At 43.4% G+C, this 25,705-nt stretch overlaps 1 protein-coding gene across 2 annotated transcripts; it reads left to right on the top strand.

Annotated features, from left to right (window-relative positions):
- The first annotated feature begins 22 nt into the window (after nt 1-22).
- On the top strand, nt 23-23,705 carry GPS1 (G protein pathway suppressor 1). 2 transcript variants are annotated; one of them, XM_054976891.1, is made up of 14 exons: nt 23-82; nt 5,224-5,316; nt 8,714-8,895; nt 10,003-10,167; nt 11,178-11,313; nt 11,583-11,660; nt 12,159-12,219; nt 12,656-12,741; nt 12,975-13,069; nt 14,182-14,287; nt 16,293-16,373; nt 16,490-16,627; nt 17,299-17,433; nt 19,002-23,705. In XM_054976891.1, the coding sequence occupies exons 1-14, from the start codon at nt 50-52 to the stop codon at nt 19,074-19,076; spliced, it is 1,464 nt and encodes a 487-aa protein (XP_054832866.1). In that variant the 5' UTR covers nt 23-49; the 3' UTR covers nt 19,077-23,705. The 2 variants fall into 2 exon arrangements, with proteins under 2 accessions (XP_054832866.1, XP_054832865.1); XM_054976890.1 differs by lacking the exon at nt 23-82 and adding an exon at nt 2,142-2,427.
- The last annotated feature ends 2,000 nt before the right edge of the window (nt 23,706-25,705 follow it).

Consider the following 25,705-nt stretch of genomic DNA (forward strand, 5'->3'; position numbering starts at 1 on the left):
GTCGGAGAAAAGGGTTAGTGACCCGGAAGTGTAAGGTGCGAGGGTCAATATGCCGCTACCCGTTCAAGTCTTTAATTTACAGGTATCGAGGAAGTTTTTTGGGGGGCGGGTTCGGGGTTTCATCGAGGGGGGCGTGTGAGGCCGGTTGGGTGGAGGACTGAGGGGGGTGGGTGCCGGTGGGCCCCGCTGGGCCCGCTCGGGTGAGCGCCGAGGCTCGCGCTCTTTGAGCGTGTGTGTCAGGCAGGCTGGCAGGCTGCCTGGCTCTCTAGGCAAGGGGCAGGGGGAGAGGGGCGAAGAGAAGCGGGCTCCAGAGCAGGCCGGGCCTGTTGCCAGGGTCCGGGCAGAGACGCTCGGCTGCAGCTGCCGATAGGTCAAGATGGACAGATGGACTCACGTTCTAGCTGTATCTGAAGAAGTGAGCTGTGGCTCATGAAAGCTCATTCCCTACCACAAATGTTGTTAGTCTTATAGGTGCTACTGGACTCTTGCTCTTTTCTACGGCTACAGCTAGAGGGAGCTTCCTTGGCAACGGAGAGGCCCCTCATCTTGTCCGGCAGTCTCATGCCGTTGGCTCTGAGCCTCATTCCCCTGACTCTTGGATTTGGAGCCCTTTTTTTTCGGTAGACGTTGTTAGGGTGACCCCTCCCCCCCGGAATGGTTGGCATCAATGCTGTAACATGATGTGTTTCCTGTGGTGCAAGTGCATAAGCCACACTTATGACCACTGACTCTGAAATATATAACTTACTGAAGAAGAGAGGACACATCTAATTTAGATGCTTTAGATGTAGAATTTTATGTAGAATTCTGAGATGGACAAATCTTTTTTTCCCTGAAATTGTGTGGTATAGTAGAAGCTGAAGAAGCAGATGTGGGAAGGGTTTTTTTTTCTAGCTTAAAAAAAAAAGCCAACCACTCCCTTGCCCACATGCACCATGATAACAGGGCCTCCAATGAGACCATAGTATTATTTGAATCATGGGGAGTTGTCTGATCACTAGGGCATGACATGCTGCTCCAGTGTCATGAACACATTTTGTACTTGCCAATAGGTCAACATAATGAAAAAATAGGTGCTGCATTTGAAAGGTTGGAATAATTGGACAGTATTCTGTTATTTTTCTTAGCAAACTGGCTATTTTGTGCCCCAGCTGAACATCTATCCCAGGGGAGTATTCAGATCAAGAACAAAATCGAAAAAGACATGGTATCTGAAATATGGGACAATCCTTCAGTGTTATAGTTATGGTATTTGTGATTCAGTATCTTCATAGAGAAATAAATGAATGACTCTGCCATCTGAAACAGAATTGCACTCTTCTGGCCCATTGTTTTTAATAAGTTTAGAAGAGTGTAACTTTGCTTAGGTTGGTGCTTTAAAGTATACAGTGCAATCCTAAACAGAGTTACTTCAGTCTAAGCCCATTGATTTCAGTGGGCTTAGATTGGTATAACTCTTGTTAGGATTGCACGCAACAGTTTCCCAAGCTCAGCCTAAGGGGTTACTCCTTTTCTTTTCTGACTCAGAAAATCATAGGTCTTTGCCTATGATGGTGCTGTAACTGTACAATGCTCTCATAGGGTGTTGAAACAAAATATTTATAATATACATTGGGAAGAAATGTGTGCGTCTTTCCTCTAGTACGTGCTGCTGTTTCCACTGAGGCTGGCATTTCAGACTGAATTTGCCAGATTGAGACTCAGCCTATATTTCCATATAATTCATCCCCCCCCCTTACTAAACACTGTGATGGGCTAGTTCATGATATCCCTTATAGTACTAAACAACTGACAGCATCTGTGGAACTGGGGGGTTAGTCAAGGTTAGGACATAGTGTAGAGTATGTTCTGCTTGAGCTTTTCAGTTTCCTAGTTTTAACCTTTGTAAAGGTTCCTCCATCAGTTCTGTGCCATATTCCATCTCCCTTCTCTTAGAGATGCTCTGTACTTACCTTCAATACCATGAAAGAAACTGACTGCAGATGCTACCCAACAGAGCATTCATGGAATTTATCTGATCTATTTATCGTAATTAGTAGGCGTTGAATGAAAGTCTATGGTGTCTTAGAATTGTTGCCATTCTTTCATTGACAGTATCCTAAATGTGGAAGGAATGAAGGCCTGCAATGAAAGCATGAGATAGCCAGAGTATGTTACTCTAGCCCCAGTGTGAGTGATATTGTCTATAACTGCCCAGGTATTAACTACCTTTCTTTCCTTTAGCAGCCGGCAAGCTCTGTGTCAGGGCAAGGGGGTGCAGAGAGTCAGGACAGGATGAGGGATAGTTCAGTCCCAAGCTCAGCTTCATCATCAGTGACAGATCTGTTCTGCACCCCCCGCAGCAGTAGGTCAGACCTCTTCCTCCCAGGTACATCTGGAGACTTCAGCCTGAGTGCCAGCTTATCAGCCTGTACCCTGCTCTATGAGGTATCTCAAAGGAGAAAGCGCTCTGGGTGACTGAGTGAGAATGGCTTGAGTTTCACTAGCCTTAAGGCATATTTCTTGGGTTCATCTGTTTCCAGTAATAAAGGATTTTGCGTGTCATGGCTAAATGACTTGTTAAAACGTTTGCGGCACTGTAATCGTGGACAGACTAGAGGATGATAGACCAAGGTAGGGGTGAAGGGAAGGAATGGGTTGTACTGAGACATTAAAATGGCCCTGGAGCAAGTCAAGCAAAGTGGCCCCAGTGTTCCTAGAAGCTAGCACTGTAGAGCCACTCACCTTAACAGTGCCACCAATGAGTATTGACTCACGCATTGCTTCCTCCCACAAACTGGCAGCACTGTGAGAAGAGCCAGTTCGTGAGCTGACACCAATAATCATTTCCATTGAAGGGTCTAAGCCAACTGTCTCCTGAGTCACTGACAGAGTTTTGGGGGCTTGCTCCTGGGCAGTGACCTATCAGGACATTTCCTTATATGTTAAATTACAAGAGTGCTCCCGCTGCAATCTTTTGCACAAGTTGAAGATGAATAATTCTGTGTTCTAACACCAGACTTGTTCATTAATAAGAAGGTACTAAAATTCCATCTGAAACCCTTTTGAAATACTGTATTATATTTTAGGGAGAGGTGATAGATTAGTGGTAGAATACATGCAGATAATCCCAGGTTTAGTTCCTCCTGTCTCTAGTTAAATGGATCTCGGACAGCAGAGTTGAGATAGACCCTTGACTGAGATCTTAGAGAGCAGCTGCCAGTTAAGGTCAGCAATAGTCGGCTGGATGGAGCAATATTCTGATTCAGTATAAGGCGGTCTCTGAAACATGCAAAATCAGACAAGTTAGCTAAACTTTATTTTGCATGAACATCAGAAGAATCCCTCCCTGCAATCTCTGGTAAGGTATCAGTGGGAAGAACAGAATGGTTGGACTTGAGTGCTATGGAGAGAGTAGTAAAACATTGAAAGGTTCAGGCAGTCTTTTCATCATCATTAAATCCCCAGCTGTCCTGCTTCCCATGCATTTTAGTATTCTCTAAAACTACAAGGGTACCTAAAAAGTAAATTGAAATTAAGGAACCTAATAGCTTTAGCACCATTACTGTACTGATATGTGTATCTTAATTTTCATGGTTTGTTACTACTGTGGCTGATAGGATATAAAAAGTGCAATTTTTGTAGAGTGGGTTTTTAAAATATATATATTTCTGTCCTTCAGGAAACCCTTTTGACATCCAAACAAGCTCTGTTCAGTTTTGTGGAGGATTCTGGCTGATGTTTTAGGGTTTTGATATTGTGGTGCAAATTGCGTGTTGTACCCCTGATGGTTTCTTTTTTTAATAAATAACCTTGAGAATCTGTAGTTTTAAATGAAGGTGATGTGGAGAGGTGATTAATCCCTTTTCTGTTGTTTTCCCTCTGAAAATTGCTTCCCAAACTGCATCCTTCCACAGAATTTCAGGTGCATAACACCCGCTGCAGACATGCACCTGGAGCAGTAAGGGGAGGGAGTACTTTTGAATAGGAATACAGCTGGCAGGTAAAGAGTTATACATCCCTCCCGCTCTTCAGTGTAAGATTACTACAACCTTCCACTGCTACTTTTAATTTAAAACAAAAGAACTCTCAGAATTAATTGCACATACTTAAATGCAGTGTATAATTTGTCTTTTAGTTTGTGCAGGATGCTGGCCAGGTCTTATGGGTCTCACTCGTGTCCCGCATCAATCACCAGACAGGGTTTTACAGTAGAAGACATATTTTCCTGCCTATCCGTATCACGACTCACTTGTAAACTTTCAAGATATTTAATTGAATCGGTGATCCTCCCCTCGTTGACAAAGCGGTAGTGTAAATTTATTTGGTTTTTCTCGATGCTTTTCCAAACAGCTTTGATCTTTAAAGTTGACCAACAGCTCTCCCTTGCTGCTTGCTTTTGTGTATGCTGTTTGGAAGGCAGGAGCATGCAGAGTTGTGTTCTGTGGAATTATGACACAGCTTTCTCTGAACACATGACAAACCAAAGCATCCTTCTCTTTTAGACTAGCTTTTGGGAGCCATATTAAGCCTGTGAGCATGTGTGTGGCTGAGGTAGGGATTTGAATGAGGCTTTCAGCTAACTGGATTTTACCAAATGTGAATTTTTTAACATATTGATTCTTGCTCTGAGTACAAGTGGACTTGGGTAAATGCACTGTGAAAAAAGGAGGGAAGCTCTTACCCTCCCCCCCATTCTACATTTTATTTCTACCCCAAACATAAAAGTCTTCCATGTGACCTTAATTCTTGGGCACAGGCATGTCATTAGGCTGTGACTTCATGAAAATTAATAATCCCAGGTCTTATTGGTAAAGTGTGACCAATTGTCTTTTTGGATCTGCCTGTTCAGAAGAGTGAGGGGGAGGGGGCTGTGGTTCAGTGCTAGAGCACATCCTCTGTATACAAACATTTCCAGGTCCAAACAACAGCATCTCCTGGTGAAAGTGTTCAGATGTTAGAAAAGACTTTCCTCATGCCTGAGCTTTGCAGATCTACAGCCTTTCAGTAGACAATAATGATTTACATGGGCCAGTGTTCTGGCTCAGAAGTAGCTTCATATACCATCATCAAAGCCCCCATGCTTCACCCTGAAAAGCCACTAAGAGCATTGTTAGAAAGAGATGTGAAAGAGTAGTACCTGAAATGGTAGCCAAGTCATATCTACTGATGCAGGAAGATCTTTGTCATAGGGTTGGGAAGAATCCTCTTTGGCGCTGTTTTACACATATATTGCTGTTGCAGGGTGCGGTAGAGCCCATGCAGATTGATGTAGACCCACAAGAAGATCAGCAAAATGCACCTGATATCAACTATGTGGTCGAGAACCCAACTCTGGTATGTACTAGAGGGTAAAAACAGCAGAGACGAGTCATAGCTAGGCTGTATAGAATTATCTGCTGCAAACTGATATTCATTCTTTGTCTAGCACAGGTATGGTTTTGTTTAGAGCATTTGCCAAACGTTTACAATTAACTTGTATGTTATATTTTGTTTGTAAATCTTTTCTATCGGAGCTGTGAAAATATTTGTCAGGAATTGGTATAATACAATATGGGGGGCAAGTGTGGGATATTGCCAGAAAACGGGTCTTATGGGTGCTGAACCAAATGAAGAAATGATATTCCATTAATTTGCCTTAGATTACTTCTGGGTTTACTTTTTTCTTATTTTTGATCTATTAAATTTTTATCCAACCTTTCCTCTAAGGAACTCCGATCTGTGTATGTTATTCTCCTCCATTTTAATCTCACGACAACCCTGTACAGTAGGCTAAACTGAGTGACTTGCCCAAACTGAGCTTTATGACTGAGTGGTGATTTGTACCCAGGTCTCCCTGGTCTTAGTCCAGTGATCTGACCACCTTTCATCCAATCCGATGTCTGACCATTTTTCAGCAGATGCAGTCCACAGTTTTTCTTTTCTTTATGATTAGGGATGTGCATTTGTGCATTAACTAATCCAAAACCAAACTGAAAACGATCTGTTATTGTTTATTGTTCTTCTAGCTAATCTGAAAAATCAATAGGCAAAAACAAATGTGAAAATATTCTGATCTGGCTGTTGTTCTGCACTGTCTTTAATAATAAAAAAAATACACAGACGCTCTCCCCAGCTTAAAATGTGTATGGGAGAGGTCATAGACAAGGGTCCCTTTATTATTTATGATTTGTGCCTACTGTCAGCTTCAATGGATTGTCAGATGCCTCCCTTTGCCCATTTTTCAAGCAGGAATTTAATTGCCTGTAAAACGGGGACCTGTTCTCCTACCTGTCTGAGATCTGTCAGGAAAGAATCCTCTGGGTGAGGGGTACAATTCCTGAGCAACTCATCCCATCTGGGTGAGAAGAAAAAGCTGCGGCCAGAAATGTGTTTTGTATCGACATCTATGGGAATAAATAAATACAATTAAGGGAATAACTTGAAAAAAGAAGTATGTTTTGTACAACCCTGTTCATACGTAGTAGCAGCCTTGATAGCCCAGACTAGCCCGATCTCATCAACACTCAGAAGCTAAAGCATTTGGTTGGTTCGTGGACGGGAAACCACCAAGGAAGACTGGGGCTGCTATGCAGAGAAAGACAATGGCAACTTGAGGTGGAACTTCATGGGTTTGCCATGAGTCACTTGCGACCCAATCGTACACTACTTTTACTATTCATAGACACCAGCATTTCAACCATACCCTATTTTTAAAATAGCACTGTTTATCACATATAGAGCACTGTTGAGAATTCATAGTGGTTTACGTTATCCTGTAAACTTTACAAAAATCCTGTGGGATGTTTATGTGTTTTCCTTTGTCCTCTTTATTGTAGAAAGGGGGTTGAGGCTGAGAGAGGGTGGCTTGTCTAAGGCCACTTAGTGAATTTATGGCAGAGGTGAGATACGAACTGAGAGCTGGAGATGTCTTAGCCTCTGCCAGTCTGAAAAATGTACCCCGTTTGAATCCCTGCTAAAAAATAATCCTGGCACCAAAGGAAAAAAATTACTATTCTTTATAAACAATAAACAGTGGTCGCTAATGACAACACAACAGAAGGCATGGCAAAAGGACTGCAGCATAACAATAAACGGAAATCAACAGGATTCAATATGGTCCTCAAATCTCCATTCTTCTGAAGAGTTAAATATTAAGTGACAAGCCTTTACATTGAATTCAAGATGGTATTTAACTCCTTTGAAATTATTTTATTACAAATCAAACAGGGACCCCAGGTGTTGGAAGGGCTGTGGGCTGGTGGGAACGTTTGTACATTGTTGGTGGTCTAGCCAAAAAATCCGGATCTTTTGGGATAAGGTGCTTGATATAGTGGAAAAAATTACAGGATATCAAATCTCAAAATGCCTGTATTATTCAATTTGTGGAATAGTTCATCCATACCAGCCGTTAGAAGAGATCTTATCTCATTATTGCAGGTAGCAGCCAAATTTGTTAGCCCAATACTGAAAGTCTGAAAAGATACCCTCAATGAAACAATAGCTTCATAAGGTTTGGGATTTGGTTGTAATTGATAAAATTTCTTCACAAATAGCAATAATGGATAACCCAACATATCAGTCAAGCTATTTGGAAAAATTGTTTCCATTTTTTTATTATACTTATACTTCGGTGGATATTTCCTTACCAAAGAAATATATTGATTTTGTATTTTATTAATCATCATGTATTGTTTAGTACCCTTCACTAGTGTTGTAAATAAGGTTAGTATTAGTGTTAAATAACATTATGATTATGTTATGTAAGGTTATTATATTGGAAAAGAAAAAGAAAGAATATGTAATGGGATTACAAACATCCAGTTTTCTAATTCCATGCCTGTCTTTTGCCCTGCTCTAAGAGTAGTGGAATGGTGCTCTTATTTTTCCTTAATTGTTATTGAAATGTGATGGCTTTGCCATATTGCCTTCTGTGAGTGGGGAAGGGAGAGTCAGTTGGTTTTCCAACTTGGTCTTTTTTCAGCATCTTGAGGAACTGGCTGACTATGTCCATACAATGAGCTCCATGTACAGAACTTCCTATTCTGAAATGAAAACATTTTCATAATTCTGTTCTCAGGGTAGGAGAGGACCATATTCTGCTCTTCCCTCTCTGAACCACTTTCTTTGAGGATATGGTTGTGGTATAGTTTTCCTTCTGTCTCCAAGGCCAAGACTGCCATGAATTCTCATGATTTCCCAATGCTGCAGATTTCTGTTCTTCACCTGCTTGTAGGTGGGAAACCACTACATCCTAAATTGTAAATTGAACCAAATTGCCTTCAGTTTACTTATTTAGAGTATTTTCATGTTGCCTCTTCAGAGTCCTGCTGAAGGTGTCTTACAATTAAAAACCACAGCATAAATCTCAAGCAGTGTTTTTAAAAAGCCATTAAACACATACAGCATAAAAACTGTTCATAAAACAGAGCAGACCAGTTACTGTCTTTTTCTTTGTATTGGACCCAACAATAAAGAGACGGCGTTGATGCGCAGATTGTGACTGTACAAATAGAACAAGCCAAATGATGAGAGAGTGATAAATCTGAGTCATAAAGGGACATAATGTTCCACACTGGAAGGAATGACTTCTACCTGTCCCCTGGGGCACAAATGGTGAGGCAGTCATCTCTCCCTCCCCAGCCCTGGTCCTAGAATCACATTGTTCCTCCATTTGGCCAACTGAAAAAGTGATCCAGTTGATATTTGAGGTGCTAGCATGAATTCTCTCTCTTCTTCCTGTTGGGGCTGGCAGGATCTGGAGCAGTACGCAGCGAGCTACAGCGGCCTGATGAGAATCGAGCGACTGCAGTTCATTGCTGACCACTGCCCACAGCTGCGCGTGGAAGCCCTCAAGATGGCTCTGTCATTTGTCCAAAGAACATTCAACGTTGACGTTTATGAAGAAATTCATCGGAAACTGGCTGAAGCCACAAGGTACTAATACGAAGGAGAGACTCAGGAGAGAATCTTTAGTTAATGAGAATATCCATAATGGCCAAAACAAAAGGAGTCTTGTGACATGTTTAAAGGCTAACAGGTTTTCCGAATCACTGCTTTTGTGGGCTAGAGCCCATGTTGTCAGATGCATCATGTGAAATCTCAATAGATGGATATATACAGAGGAGGGAATTACGAGCAATGGTTAGAAGGCTGTAAAATGTAGAAGGTACAGGTTGTGGTATTTCTATGTAAGCAATAAAAGTATACAAAATAAGCACAGTGATCATTTACAACAGCATAGACTACTTAGTATTAAGCTATTCTTCCACATTTTTTAAAAAATGTTTTGTCCTTGAATACGTGTCCATTTTTTCTTTTGCATAGAAGAACAACCAATTTGTCCTATGTAGGCAGCAGACAGATGTTGGATAAATGATAGCATATATCACACTGGAGGAAGGACAGTTTAATGAGCTCCTGAGAGCATGGCTGGCATTATTAGGTCCTGAAGTAGTGTTGCTTGAGGGGTTATAAGGACAGAGTTAGCATCTGGGCTTGTTGGAAGGCATCAGACCTGGGTTAATGTCTTTGGCAGGAAGTCTGTTGCTGTAGATGAGTAACTTAAAACAGCAGCAGCAACAACAATAATAACTGCACTTATATACTGCTTTTCTAGACAGATTAGTGCATCACCGAGAGTGGTGATTGTTAGTGTTGTTATTATCCCCACAATACAGCTGGGGAACTGGGGCTGAGAGGAGTGGCTGACCCAAGGCCACCTACTGAGCTCATGGCAGGAGTAGGATTCGAACCAGTAGAGTGCTGATTCGCAGCTGAACCACTTAACCACTGTACTACAGCAGATGAGTGGGGTGGCTGTAAACAAGTAAAACTCTGCTACCTAAGACCTATACAATGAGCTCTGTGCACAGCCTGTCTTCCTTGGGCTAGGGGACCTAAAAAATAAAACTATAGTACAAGAACTAAAACCTGAATAAAATAACAGAAAAACCCCCAGTGTTTTACCATTCTTGTTGTTTATTGTATGTAGGTGACAGTTGACTATATTGCCTATACTCACTCACTACCTTTTTTTTGCAGAGAGCTCCAGAACACACCTGATGCTGTCCCGGACGGAGGGATAGAACCGCCACCTCTAGACACAGCTTGGGTTGAGGCAACACGCAAAAAAGCTCTTCTTAAGCTGGAAAAGCTGGATACAGATCTAAAGAACTATAAAGGGAATTCAATCAAGGAAAGCATCAGGTGATACGCACAGGGATCATCTAAAACAAAGAATATCCTGATTCGGCAATAAAGAATTTTACATCCGTTCCAGAATAATCTTTTTTTATCCAAGAAGTGTCTCTGGGAATCATTTTATGGGTGTACATCTGGGATGCCTCTTTCAAAAAGTTTGCTGGTATCTAATCCAGTGAGGTAGATCTGTTCCAGAAATATGGAGCTCACCAGGATATCTGTGTGTAAATGTTGCATTGACAATTTATTCAGACAGAAGGCCTTTCATGCACCTGTTTCCCCAGAATCATTCCCAGAGCTGTCTTGTATGTGTGAAATGCCTGCCCAAACTTCTTCCCACATGTGCTCAGTCCAGATTCTTCAGCCAGAATATATTGTGTTAATTAAATTATATAAACTTTCTCTGTTTTCAGGATCTTCTCAGAAGTAGCATTATTCAAATGTGTAGAAGGAAAAGTAGAGCTGGAGGCTGTAGTGCACAAAGACAGTGAATGATGTATCCCTCGAGATAGCTGCTGGGTCCTAATATGGAATTGTGGGACATCAAGCATAATTTCTGCAACTAGTCAAAACCTGTGCAAAATGTTCATGATGTTAGAACCTATAAAACCTGAAGAAGGGTTTTCTTTCCCTATAGCATGATGTCTGGCAGCCAGGGCTTTTTTTCAGCTGGAATGCGGTGGAACGGAGTTCCGGAACCTCTTGAAAATGGTCACATGGCTGGTGGCCCCGCCCCCTGATCTCCAGACAGAGGGGAGTTCAGATTGACCTCCGCGCCGCTTGGCAACGCGGAGGGCAGTCTAAACTCTGTCTGGAGATCAGAGGGCGGGGCCACCAGCCATGTGACCATTTTCTCCGAGGGCGACCCACTGAGTTCCACCACCTCTTTTCCCTGAAAAAAGCCCTTCTGGCAGCTAGACTTTTATCAGGGTTGAGTGAAGGCTTTTTTAAAAAGTTTATATATATCTATATATCCTTATTGGTTTTTGCTGTTGTGCCATGTCCCTTCTTTTTAGGAGGGGCCATGATGATTTGGGTGATCATTACCTCGACTGTGGAGACCTCAGCAACGCCCTCAAATGTTATTCGCGAGCCCGTGATTATTGTACCAGCGCAAAGCATGTTATTAACATGTGCCTCAATGTTATCAAGGTACAGCATGTCTGTGGCCCTTTACAAAGGGAACGCAGAACTCATCTATAAATCATAAAATATATCTCCCCTTTTATCTTCCCTCTCCCACTTGAAACGTATAGACTATTAACTCTTCAAGTCCTGTGGAACCCATGTGGTTTGATAACTGCCGGCTTGGGTTGTCCTCTAAAGAAGTCTCCCTGTTCACAGGAACACAGCTTGAGCTTTTTGTTCTCTCCCTGAGCTCAGCTTGCAACGTTGTGGTATTTCTTCTTGTTTCCTTGCAGGTCAGTGTTTACCTTCAGAATTGGTCCCATGTCCTGAGCTACGTGAGCAAGGCAGAGTCTACGCCAGAAATTGCAGAGGTAGTTTGCTTTTTTACAACACGAATATAATCCGAAGCCCTTTTTGATACTGGCAGGGTCATGCCTTTATTTCATCTGGTAATCTGGATTAATATCACGAGACTGCCACAGTCTCCTTGTTTGACTCCGGGCGAGTTTATTTGGTCCTATCTGAAAGTTCCTCTAAAAAACTCTGCTCTTGCCTATATTGTGAGGGGGAGGATTGTCAAGGTGACCTAGTGATTGAATTTTGAGGTACTGATCAGGTTTAGAAGTACCCCCCATGATGAAGTATAGAGTCCTGGGTTTCTTTTTGTCTTCCTTGGCTAAGCGTTGTGTCCACGTTCTCTGTCTGAGCCCTGGAGGTACCCATCTGCCTTTCCAGATACATTTCTTGAGCCTTGCTGAAGGCCAAGATGGTTGCACAACAGAAGGATTTCTTCGGGCAATCTTAATGGGAATAACTAGCTAAAAGCCTGCCACTCATTTGCTGATTCTTTACCTCTTCCCACCTGCCAGCAACGAGGAGAACGTGACAGTCAGACACAGGCAATCCTCACCAAATTGAAGTGTGCCGCAGGTGAGTGAGTGAGATGTATACTTTGTGGATAGGGAGCTTGTCCCCAATGTTGACTTTTCTTTCTTTCTTTCTTTCTTTCTTTCTTTCTTTCTTTCTTTCTTTCTTTCTTTCTTTCTTTCTTTCTTTCTTTCTTTCTTTCTTTCTTTCTTTCTTTCTTTCTTTCTTTCTTTCTTTTGACAAGGTAGGAAGAGTTTTCAACTGATTTGGGAATACTTGGCATTGATTTGCTTGAAGCCTGTACAAGGCATACTTGCTGTGTGTACATCGTGCCACATACTGGCACCATAACTTCTTTCCTGTCCCACCAATTTCCTATACAAAGAGACCCAAGTAAAGCCTCTGTATTTTAATACCTTCTTCCCTAGAACTGTAAATATGTAGTGGAAAGGCTCCATAGTCTTCTTGAACAAAAAATTCATCTGGGTTTGCTTCCTAGGCTTGGCTGAGCTAGCTGCCCGAAAATACAAACAGGCAGCAAAGTGCTTCCTCTTGGCCTCATTTGATCACTGTGACTTCCCTGAGGTAAGGACGAGCAGGAGCTGTGAATAGGGGGCTTTGTGGGGTTGGTTTGGAGGAGATTTCTGGGTGAGAGTCCAGTTATGGCCTTAAGTTGGGTGTAAGTTAAGAAACAGCTATAATCTTCCTTAAGGACTAGCACTTTGTTGGGTTTAATATCTTGAAGTAGCAGCCGGTCTCTTTCTTCCTTACAGCTGTTAGCTGTACATGAAAATATTATTTCTCCTCCCTTTCTCTAGCTGCTGTCTCCTAGCAATGTAGCTGTGTATGGTGGCCTGTGTGCACTAGCTACCTTTGACCGTCAAGAATTGCAACGCAATGTCATCTCCAGTAGGTGAGTGGAGTGTGGGGCATAGCTCCTCCCGGAGCACAACACAAACCAGCTGAAGCAGAGTCCTCTCCAGCATGAATCGCTCTTAGCCTTTTGCAGCCACTTGGCTCCCTGGAAGTCGTGGACTCAAATGCTACTATAGTTTAGTAAATGAGCCATGGGTGAATGACTCTATCTGGACCTTAATATCACTGTGTAACGCAGTGATAGTGGCTGAAGATGAATGAGAACAATGTATTGTCGAAGGCTTTCATGGCCGGAGAACGATGGTTGTTGTGGGTTTTCCGGGCTGTATTGCCGTGGTCTTGGCATTGTAGTTCCTGACGTTTCGCCAGCAGCTGTGGCTGGCATCTTCAGAGGTGTAGCACCAAAAGACAGAGCTGTCTTTTGGTGCTACACCTCTGAAGATGCCAGCCACAGCTGCTGGCGAAACGTCAGGAACTACAATGCCAAGACCACGGCAATACAGCCCGGAAAACCCACAACAACCATCGAATGAGAACAAGTTGGTAAAGTCCTCTTACATTAAAATGATAAAGAACAGGGCAGTTGTGTTTAATGTCTGTTCCCTTTTCCACCTGTGCCTTGCCTCTCACTCTCAAAAGTGCCCTTCAGCTGTTTCATTGCCACTGTTGCCTCCTCAGCTGCTGTAGAAGTGCGAGTGTGATTTTGAGCAAACAAATGGCAGGAGGGGAAGGGCTCAAGCAGCTCCCCCACATCATTCCTGTACTCCCGATTTCAGCCTGGGCAAGGGCTCTGCTTTAATAGTAGAGAGCTGCTGCTTTGCATTCCGAAAGTGCCAGGTTCTGTGCCAGGCAATCTTCTGTTCAAAGGATCCCGAGTAGCAGAAAAGGTCCTTCTCTGCCTAAGATCCTGGAGAGGTGTTTCCAGTCAGCGTGCTTGCTGATGAGCTTAAATGGCTTCCCCACTACCAGAGGCCCACATCTAGGATTCAGCTGGGCCTACTGACTCTTTCTGTTCCAGACATCTTTGTGCCCAGTCCCCATACAGAGTGCCCATCTTCTGGCACTCTTCCAATGGGGAGCAGCCTTAGCCGCTAGAAGAGAGAGTGGGAGACGGATGACTCCAGCCTCTAACCGTTGCTGTCTCTGCAGTTCCTTCAAACTCTTCTTGGAGCTGGAACCGCAGGTGCGTGACATCATCTTCAAGTTCTACGAATCCAAATATGCCTCATGTCTCAAGATGCTGGATGAGATGAAGGTGCGTTCTAGAGGTCTGAGTTCTCCATCTATGTAATGAGCAAAGAAGCAGAAATGCATGGCTGAACAAGGAAGCTGTTTGCATATATTGAAATCACTGTGAGTTTAGCGGATGGCAGTGGTTTGTGGAAGGCTGCTGCCTGAAGGGGCAAAGAGAAAGGTTGCATGTATGTACGTGTGTAAAGAGATCTTTTCTGTGACTAAGTGGTGAGAGGAAGAGGGGGGAACAGTTGTATGCTGTTTCCGGTTTTAGGGAAAGGAGGCTGTTTGCGCATGTGGCCATCCTTGCTGGTTGAAATTGTATTTTCAGTCCTATAAATGAGTTTCTCCTCTGCCTGCCTGCCTCTCCATCAAAAATTCCCTTTAGCCCTTTTGTTGAGATCACTTGCCTCTTCATAATATTGGTGGGAGAGACAGTGCCCTACTTAATACTACATCAAGATGGGTAACCGTGTAAGTCTGTCTGTAGCAGGCTCGGCTGGCCTATACCAGGGCCAGGGCCTTTTCGGTCCTGGCCCCAACCTGGTGGAACTCTCTGTCTGAGGACACTCGGGCCTGCCAGGATCTTGTATCATTTAGGCGGGCCTGTAAGACAGAGATGTTCTGCCAGGCATATGGTGGACGCTAATTTTAGCCCATCATTGCTGAGCCTTCCACTGGTCTCCCTCTACAAGGGGTATGGAGAGCCCACTCCCGCTGGTTGCCTCGAAAGGGGTACAGTATCTGTTTTTATAATTGATTTTAAGTTGTATTTTAATCAGTGTTGTACGTCGCCCTGAGCCTGCTTGCGGGGAGGGCGGGTTAAAAATCAAACAAACAAACAAATAAATAAATAGAAAAGATTAAGAGTCCAGTAGCACCTATAAGACTAATAAACATTTGTGGTAGGGTATGAGCTTTTGTGAGCCAGAGCTCACAAAAGCAAAATAGTGTTGTATATGTTCTGAATAGTTCTGCCTGTGCAGATTGTTTGGAAGCTTCAAGTGGTTCAAAATGTAGCACCAAGGTTGCTCAGTGGCACAAGGTGCAGAAATCCACATTATGCCAATCTTAAAAGATCTGCACTGGCTATCAGTTTGCTTCCAAGCACAATTCATAGCTCTGGTGAAAGCCCGACATGGTCTTAAACTAGGATATCCAAAGGCCCATCTTTTCCTATAGTGTATGTGCCTGTCAGCTAAGACCTTCATCAGCCCTGTTCTACGCAATCCGACTGACAGCAGCAAAGTAGGTAGAAATCAGAGAAGGGTACTTTTTCGTTGTGGTGCCAGGACTGTGGAACTCACTCCCCACAAAGACTTGCTTGTTGCCCAATGAAGATTTTTCTTATTCAGCTTTTTAATGATTGCCCTATAGAGTTTTAACAGGTCATTTTTATGCCCTAGCCCGAACTGATTGCTGGCAGTTTTACTGGTCTGATACTTGGTCTGCATGAGAGTTTTGTATTTACCTGCTGTTTATTAGACTGTTTTATGACTGCTGTTTTATAATCGAAGTACTTTTTCTGCTTTTGTCTGTTAATGGTTTTACTGTTTTAGACGGTTGATTTTTTTCTGTTTTAATGGACAGTGTTGTAAGATGCCTTGTATATATTTATATATACAAAGTGGGGTATAAATATATATATATATACAAATATATATATATAAAATTATACAAAGTGGGGTATAAAAAATTTAAATGAATGTTCTGTAGCATTTTGTTAGGAGATGAAATGTAGCATCTGCAGAGATATGGTATACATGCGTTATACAAAAAAGCCATGCACGTTCATTTTAAAAATAAAACAAAGGATCAATATCTGGATAAATGTGGTCTTTGAATCAGGTATTCATCTCTGTGTATGTGTTGAGTGTAACACAAGAATGACTTTGCATACAAAGAAAAACCATGTTTATACAGTACAGGGGTAATTGAGTCATGAGGCATAGCTGGAAGGCTGGAGAGAGCTTTCTGAGTGAAATCTTCCCTGTATCATTATTTAGTATTGTTCTTACTTTGTACAGGACAACCTGCTACTGGATATGTACCTGGCACCTCACGTGAGAACACTTTACACACAGATCCGAAATCGAGCCCTCATTCAGGTAATTACATCCTTGTAGCTTCTCTCTGACATTCCAGGGAATGGTATTCTCTGCCTCTCACTGACTTCGGTGATGGATGGACCAACTGATGGAAGCTTTCTCACTTTTTTCTGCAGTATTTCAGCCCCTATGTGTCAGCAGACATGCGCAAGATGGCCACTGCTTTCAACACCACAGTGGCAGCTCTGGAAGATGAGCTCACGCAGCTGATCCTGGAAGGGCTGATTAATGCCAGAATAGACTCTCACAGCAAGGTGAGTACACGTACTTCGTTCCGACTCTTGCCGAAAACTTATTAAGCAGTCGGTACTTGGCCTGCCTTTTCTCCATGGTGCTGTACGCTGCACTATGCTATTTTACGCTATATAAAAATAAACTCTGCATCACTGAGCTACTGAAGCATTTCCGCAGACAGAAGGATTTCTGCTTGTGGAGGATGACTGTCTCGCCTTCTCCCTCCTGCGGCTCTCTAAAACACTGCGGAAATGCTCGGGTGGATCCATGCCGGGCTCTTGAAATCCCAATTATGGCACAGAAACGTAATATATTTTGACAGGGATGGGTATAGTATAAGAGAGTCTAGTGTAGCATTTCTAAGCAGCAGGAAAGGAAAGAAAGTTTTGCAGGAGGCGTAAGTTGTATGGGTTACTGGAAGAGCTGCCCAAGTAATTTTTTGGGTTTTGACCCTACAGCTGCCATGAGCCCTCCTTATACCGTTTCCTACTGTTCCAGCTCCACTGGAAATACGTTTTCTCTTGTCCAAAGGCCCTCCACAGTGCCCTTTTCCTTCCTTTGTGCCCTGCCTTCCAGTGAATTGTTGGCACATTAACATCGGCTAATAAGGCGGCTACTTTTCCAAATGGGATTAGGAGCACGTTCAGAAGCTCAGCCTCTGGAGATCTCAGCCAACTTTTTCTTTTGGTAGATTTTATATGCACGAGATGTTGATCAGCGAAGCACCACCTTTGAAAAGTCCTTGCTGATGGGGAAGGAATTTCAGCGCCGCGCCAAAGCGATGATCCTGCGAGCAGCTGTCCTACGCAACCAGATCCACGTGAAGGTCAGCAGAGTCCCTGCCTGTGAATTTGGAAAACGAGTTGGCTGCTTTTACATATTTATTTATTTGTGTGTTATTTATAGTTTGCCTTTTTCACTGAGATTCAAAGCAAAGTACACAGTGTAAGTGAAGGTGATCGATGGCAGGAATGTTCAGTAAACAATGCAATAGGGTGTGGATTTAGAGAAGCTTGGTATATAGTTATTGCCAGGGCTCATTTTGAGGGGGAACGCGGTTCCGGTAGTTCTCCAAAGAGGTCACATGTCAGGTGGGTGTCAAAAGACACCCACCTGATTTTCAGCCATTTTAGGCCCGTTTCGGCCTGGATTGGGCCCAAAATGGCCGGGAGCGGGCCCAAAACAGCCAAGATTGGTCCCAAAATGGCCAGAATCGGGCCTCTGATGGGTGGTAGATTGCTCTCCTACTCAACAGTGGCCCAGTTCTGACCATTTTGGGCCCCTTTTCAGCCATTTTCAGCCCCTTTTTGCCATTTTGGGCCCAATTCCGGCCCTGAGTGGCCAGGATTGGGTCCAAAACAGCCAGGATAGGTGATGTCAGGGGGTGGGGCATATGCAAATCAGGTATGCTAATGACACACTTTCGGTGATGGCAAGGGGCATGGCATATGCTAATGAGTTATGCTAATGAGTCCCTGCAGCTCTTTTTCTACGAAATGACCCCTGGTTATTGCTGTGGGACATTAGTTTGTTGTGAAGAGCATTGTGAGCAAGTCAGTAGATGCCGTGTGAAAGCCACACTTCTCCCATGTTCTGAATTGCTTTACTTAATAGACATTTAGGATTAATGCTGCTTCTTTATAAGAAATGGTTAATCACTCAATATAGCTTTATTTCAAGCCACTTTGGAAGTCACTTTGGAGAGCCAGGGTGGTACAGTGATTAAAAAGTTGGAATGTGACCGAGGAGACCAGGTTCAAATCTCCACTCCGTCATGAAGCCAGCAACTCTCATCTCAACCTAAACTAGCCCACAGGATTGTTGTAAGAACAATCTAGAGGAGGGAATAGCTTTGTATGCTGTCCTGAGCCCTTTAGTGTGTTGATAGTGTGATATATGATAGTTTAAAACAAATATTGCAAATAACTAAAGCAGCAGCCCCCACAACAGCTGCACTGCTTAAGACCAAGCACAGCAGAGTCAACTGGCAGATTTGCCCCGGGAGCAAAGACTGCTGCAGAAAGAGTTACTGGTACTGCCCTCTCCTTCTGGGCTGACACATCTTCCAGGTTTATGGTAGTTTACAGATTCTTGGAGCTGAAGAAAAGTGAGCGGTGTGTCAGCTATTCATTAATCCCCCACATTTTTCAGCAGATAAAACGATGTCTTAACGCTCTAATCTTGCATTTCTGCAGCAGAGAGCAGGAAATGTTCATCTCGTCCCTGATTATTCTGATGGGGTTGGGTGAACATGGTTGCACATCCGTTCCTCTAGCCTGGCTCTCTAGGGATTTCTTCCATTTGCCTGCTGCCACAGCCACCTGTAGATTGGCAGAGAGGGCATCACCCCAGCATATTGCTCACTGGGCCTCTGATCTGTTTCTTTTGTTGCAGTCTCCTCCTAGAGAAGGAAGCCAAGGTGAACTCACTCCAGCGAACAGCCAGTCCCGAATGAGCACCAATATGTAAAGCTCTAGAAATCGACAAAAGACTCTTCCCCCCCACACCTCACCTGGGAGCATGAGCATCCAGCATCCGAGCCACCAACGATCTCTTGGTGCCTTTTCTGTCTCTCTGGGTGTGGGAGGGGCAGGACTGGTTGGGGGGGCATGCCTTTGGAATCTGGTAATTCCTTTTAGAATTGAAACTTCCATTAGACGCCGCACTGCAAGAATACATGAGCATGTGAATGCTGGGTGCATCTTGTCCTTCCCCAGGGTATTTCACAGAGGCTTATCTTGGGTTCTTGCAGCTGCCCGCAGAAATCTGTAGTTTCCACTCAGTAAACCATAGTGGGAATATGGAGGGATAGGTGTGTTCCTAAAGAACCTCTTGTTCACACCGCTGTTGTCTCTTACTCTGATTCTGGCCCAAACATTGCCTCTCAGGTAGCACCCACAGGAAATCTGGCATCCTTTCCATCCACGTGTTGTGTTTGCATTTACCCTGGGTCAGCTCCATTTTGGTCTGTTCTTCCCTTTGGAAAAAAAGAGAGAGAGAGAGCCTGTGTTCTGGCAGCCCCAGCCCTGTTCTGGCTATAGTTGTGATGTTTCTTCATCCAGATTTACTGCTGTAGTGTGTGGTGGCTTTCTAGCCTTTCTGGACAACATGAAGGGGGTAAATGGCACAAAAGTACCTCCACCTGTATCCAGGCAGGAGTCTGCCTAGCTGTCTGCACTCCCAGTACCACTTCTTGTTTATCCTTTACAGAACAGGGTTGTGGTCACAGGTCAGATGTGGATTTGTGTTATGTTAATGAAAATAGTTAAATGTTGAATATTCTGCAGTTTATTCCCTTGTCCCAGGGACAAAGTTACAGATTTGGATCTAGCCCTTGACAAGCAAAACACTGTTAATGATATTTAGTTTAAAACAAAGTTCTCTCTTATGCATTAAAAAGCATAATTGTAAAGATAACTGCAGCGCTGAATGGCTCTGGTGGCTCTTTTCCCCCCGAAAAAACTTGGAAACATGGTGAAACTCTAGCACAGGAAACTGAGAAACCTACAGCGATATAAAATGTCTAGTTTCAGAAATGACGATGGACTAAGGAACTAAAGCTGAATTGCAGTCCTTTCAAATGGCCTTGGCTTTATTGGGTTAGACCTGGAAGCAGACACCACAGTCCTTTGGGGCAGTCTTTAAACAGGCAGCATAAATGTTCGGTGTGTTCATAGCAATTGTCACTTTTCTAAAAATAAGGAAGAGAACCAAAGCCACAAATCTGGTCCACTTGCTTCACTCGGGTTTTTGAGATGTTAGTACTGTGGGGGGAGGGGGGAAGGGACGAGGGGAAAAGGAAGCGTTGGGCCTTCCTCCCTCAAGTCAATAATCCCTCCCAGACAATGATAAGGGGTGGGGACTTGGTTTGTTTGCTTAAATGAAAACGGAGCTTATCAGAATCCAAGTGCTCTTTAGCACATGAAGCCCTGAAGGCTATCTAAGGTTCAGAGGAATAGGGCACCTCATTCCAATTATTGTAATCTTGCTACTCATTGGAGTTTGGGCTGAAGTTGAAAGTCCTGTTGTGTTTGGCAGAGTGCTATACCGGTAACTTGTTCTCTGAAACCTGAACGAAGGCAAGGAAACAACATTGCTCGGCATCTTTCTGTAGTAACCTGCTTCACTCTCCTTATCGTAAGAGCTTGGAGCAGATAGGTTCTGGTTTGCATGGATGTGAAGGAGCATGAGCACGCTAAGTATATAAACTTGTAGAGTGCTACAAAACTGCAATGGGGTGCGTGTTGGTGACCCATGATGCATTTGTGTGCTTTGCAGTGCAGTCCTAAGCAGAGTTATACCTTTATAAGCCCGTGGACTTCAGTGGATTTAGAAAACTCTGTTTAGGAGTACACTGTAAGGGCATTATCCCTTCGACTGCCCAGGTTCATGAGTGAGCAGTACATAAAGATGGTAAAAGTAAGAGAAGGCCCTCTACAAATTGAGGGCCTTCTTTTCAAAAGCATGCAGCCTATTTGGAGCATATTTATGGAATGTGAAGGTTTTAGCAAGTAGTATTAACTTCCAGAGAAAGGGAAAGAAAAATGGATTTGGGAACTATCCCATGTTTCTGCAAGGTGCTGTTTTGTGGTTGACAGGGCTTTAGAGGTTTATCGTGCTCATCCCGAAGTGGACCTTTTAGCAACAATTTTTTAAGTTCGCTTGGAAGGAAATGCACAACGACATTCTCTTGTATAAAATAAGGTAAAACTTGCTGTATTACAGGCCTCAGTCTAAGAGAAGATATTGCTTATCAGGGTCATGCTAGATGCAGTGGTGTCCTTGTGGCTACTGCGAAGACACTGCTGCCATTGTAAAGTCGTTTAAAAATACTGCAAGGGCCTGATCCTGTTTGGGCCCACAGTGCAGCGCTCTTGTTTCTGCACCATGCACCTTTTCAGTTGCTGAAACAGCTGCAGAGGGGCAGCTGTGTTGTCACTTGATAAAGCGTGAGAGAAAGGGCAAGAGCACCCCTGTGTACTGCACTGCAGGTCAGATCAGGATCAGGCCCCTGCAGCATTTTAAAATGACCTTAAAATGGTGATACTCTCCTTGGGGCAGCCATAAGGATGCCGTCATATCTAATTTGGTCCTCAGTGGGGAAAACTGGGGGAGAGGGTCTGCTGCTGCTCATGTCACAGCGGCTTTTGCAACCCCACCAAACAGTGACCCTTTTGATTGGACGCCTCAACATCTCTCAGGCACTCGGCACTTTCTCCAGTTGACTTTGACTAATATTTGTCTCTAATGTTTTGTCCACTGTGTATGCAAACCTCTCTGTAATTTTCAAGTGGAGGCACGTTGACCTTGGTTAGCTGATTGTGAGATGTCTGCTTTTACTAGTGAAAGTTCAGTCTGTACAAAGGCACCGAACAGCTAGTCAGAGCTTATAGGTCTCCATGAAAACATTACGAGGACAATAAGAAAGCTCCTAGTTCTAGTTTCGGGAACTTGGGTTTGGCCAATTTTATTGTGTGAGGAGACGCATAGTAGCAACAGCTATGACAGAAAAAGCTTTCAGTAGTCCTTGGATAAAAAACCCTCTTGTTAAATAAACTAAGCCAAGCCCTTGAAATCCAGAGCTTTTAGAACGGAAGTTCTTAAATTGAAAAGATATTTTCAACTGGAGGGACATAACTATTCTGCATACTTGAATTGTGATCGCATACTACTTAAGAAATGCCAAATGCCCGATTTATTGATGGTTGTATTTAATTTCTTCTGCAGTACTTACTCTCAAGTTGTTGCCCTCAGTGGAGAAATTGAATCCTCTGTTTGGAAAGAAATCTTGATAGATTAGCACACCATCAGCTGAAAAAGGAAATGAGTGTGGGCTAACTTCTTGTACACCCATTAGCAGCAGATTTTGCCATCTCCTTCTCAAGTTCCTGCTATTATCATGGCTTTAAGAAAAAACCTCCTGCGGTTTGTTTCAGATCAACCAGGTTTCTTTGGAGATGAAAGACCACTAACAGTGTATTAGAGCCTGCATGTTTCCTGTTTTTATTCTAAAACATTTTGGTGTACAGCACCACCCAAAGGTGAAAGATGAGAATCCTTGCTCAACTTATTTTTTTCCCTACTGTCCTTTAATGGGGAGTTAACAATTTAAATGGATGCTGATGCTTCTTTGAGTGACATTTTCCATAGCTCCTTCTGGGAGGACTTCAAGAATTAGATAACTAGCCCCAGTCATAAGGATGGAAAGTTTCTACCCTTCTGATGCCATGTTCATGCCTGCATTTGAAAATTTTGAGTTTACGGGGCAGCTACAGTTTCTGGTGGGGCACCTTAACATCTCAGCTCAGCACCACCTCAAAGAAATCTGAAAAATTAGGAGAGTTTAGTGTGAAGATGTCGGGCATATCAGAAATTGTCATGTTTCTGATTTATTTATTTGCTCCCCTGGCATTCAACCCACTGAGCCCTCTTTTCAAAGCAGCTTGCAATAAAATCATAAAGCAACAATAAATGTCCGGCTCCAGCATTGTATGGAGACAAGGGAAAAGTGCATTCGGGCTTTGTATTACATTGATGTTGCACTGATGGCATGATATGTGTACATTTGTGAATTTGTATTGTTTATTACACTGCCAGTTTTCCTTTTTCTAAATGACTGAGGAGAAAAGATCAGGGCTGTTTACTGGGCTTTGACCCATGAACACAGTTGGACTTAATCCTAAGTCAGTGTGCAGAAGACTGTAGCCTGAAACGAAATAGCTGCATCCAATTGCTTTTCTCGGTGTTCCAGGGAATAATAAGCCATTGTAATAAGAGTTGTGTCACCTTAGCAGATTTGTGAAGGGGCTGGGACATCCGTGTGGTGAATGACCACAGAATTGTTGCTGTAACATAAAAGCTGTTTAAGCATCTATGAATAAATGGATAACATCACTGAAACCACCACAAGGGTGACTTTACCACTGTTGTCATGAAGCACTGTGCTTGAAAGCCACTTAAAGTAGTAGTGGTAGCCGAGGAAGAAGTCTCCTTAAACCACCATAGCTGGACTGCGGCCTATGTTTTGCAGTCTGCTGCGTCCCATGAAATCGTGCCGTCAGAAGTCACTGGAGCTTCAAGAACAGCATGGGGGTGAAGGGGGAGTCTATTCTGGGAGGGAGAAATTGAAAATCACACACACACACACACACACACACCCTGCAAGTGGAAAACTTCGGTAAGAACAAGTCCATTTCATTGGGTGCTACATGGAGCATGGACTCACGGTCTGAGAGAAGTCCTCCAATGAGGAAATTTAACAGGTTTGTCTTTACTTTAAAAAGTTCAATAAAACTTAAAAGAGCTGGGCTGTTTTGATGAAAAATTTAATCTGTTGTGTTGCTAACTCCATTATATACAGTATTGGAAAATAATAAGTAATGGGGTTTGTACTTAACCTGTAATGGTAATGAATCAACATTTTGAAGCAAGACAGCTATAGTATGGAGATCTAACTTTCTACACTGACAGCTCAAGCCTGACTGCCAGGGAAAAGGCCTGGGCCCTCCAGGAGGAGAGGAGCCAGCTGGCTCTAGCGTGCCATATAGGTTGGGTTGGAGCCAGGTATTAAAGCTGCACAGACTCGCTCTGCCTCATAGACTAGCATCACACATTGGCAGCTGATGGGGCGCCGTGGTTTTCAGAGAAGGACCAGAGAAAAGGCTCCTTAGCTTTTGGACCACATTGGGTCTATGTGGCCCAAGGCTGGAATTGGTGGCAGCAGGCAGATTTGGCTTGCAGTAACAGTACAGAAGAGGATGGCGACAGCAACAGTACCAGCAAAGGAAGATGGCTTGTTTTCCTGTGCACTGAAGTACCTACAAATCTAGCACATGGCACCAAAAACTTAATGGGGAGTTGACTGGGTGCATGATACATTGAGGGCAGTGCTCTGGAAGAAGCTGCTGGCTGTACTACATCAAGGGAACACTTTCCCCTTCCCATGGAGAACTAGGAATCTCGGGAAATTTAGTCCCCCTTGAGGCCTAACTGCTTTTGCCTCTCCTGCTGTAGACCCTGGTCTGCAACGACGTGTTGGATTCATTAGCTTTGGTTTCAGCTGAGAAACAACTGGTTTAAATATTGCAGTTAGCAGATACAACCAAAGAATTCCTTGCTCTTCTAACAGCACAAGAAGCCTCCACTTGTAAGGCTGACAGAAGGCTGGCTAGTACAGCAGATACTCGTGTGAGCAGCTAGTAACTGGCTGAATTCCTGGTTGCTAGCAGATAGGACAAAAGGAGGGCATCAAGAGAGTGAGTGTTATCTTCAAACAACCCAGAGGACAATGGGTATGATCATCAAGATGAACTGGGCAGCTGAGGGAAAGACGACAATGCTCAACCAGTGCTCTAGGCAGGGAAGGGATGGATTCAGACGTTGCCTGGAGTCCAGGTGAGCTCTGATTGGCAGCAAAGCTATGTGCCAGGTTTGCTAAACTGGTGCTTAGGATTCAGGCAGGCAGAAACCTGTCAGGGTGGTATGGATCCCAGAAGGAGGTAACTAGGCCCTAAGGCATCTAGCGAGCTTCATTGCCTAGTAGGATTTGAACCTGAGTCTTCTACATCTCCTAGTCCAAGCGCTACCCTGTTTTGACTCTTCTGTAGCAGATTAAGCCCTAAACTGTTGTCCTCCTATCCAAGACCAATTGGAAGTGTGTTATTTTTTAAAATTATTATCCTGCTCTATTGTGTTAGGTAACTCACAATCACAATCAATTATTTAAAAATCACTAATAAACCTAGCAATAAAACTATACAGGGGAGTGGCTACCCTACCCTTTGTGTGTGATTAAAAGCATAGGAAAACAGGATAGAGATGATCTGGCACCAAAAGGATGTCCATGTGTGTGTTAAGGGAATTTGAGTAAGGAGGAGATCTCTGTCATTGGACCACCACTACAGATATGTCCTTTGGTAACTTCGAAAGGTGGAGGAGGTACCTAAAGATTTGTCTCTGGCATAGATAGTGACAGGCAACTTTATATGTGAGCCTTGTGAGTTATGCCCTAAACTAAAGTGGAAACTAACCAAGGATTTTTTTTTCTTCTTTCAAAATGGGATTGTGAAACAAGTGCCTGATTCTGCATCATGCTACAA

The sequence above is a fragment of the Eublepharis macularius genome, chromosome 4 (genome assembly GCF_028583425.1).
Source record: "Eublepharis macularius isolate TG4126 chromosome 4, MPM_Emac_v1.0, whole genome shotgun sequence".
In the NCBI taxonomy this organism is placed as follows: Eukaryota; Metazoa; Chordata; class Lepidosauria; order Squamata; family Eublepharidae; genus Eublepharis; species Eublepharis macularius.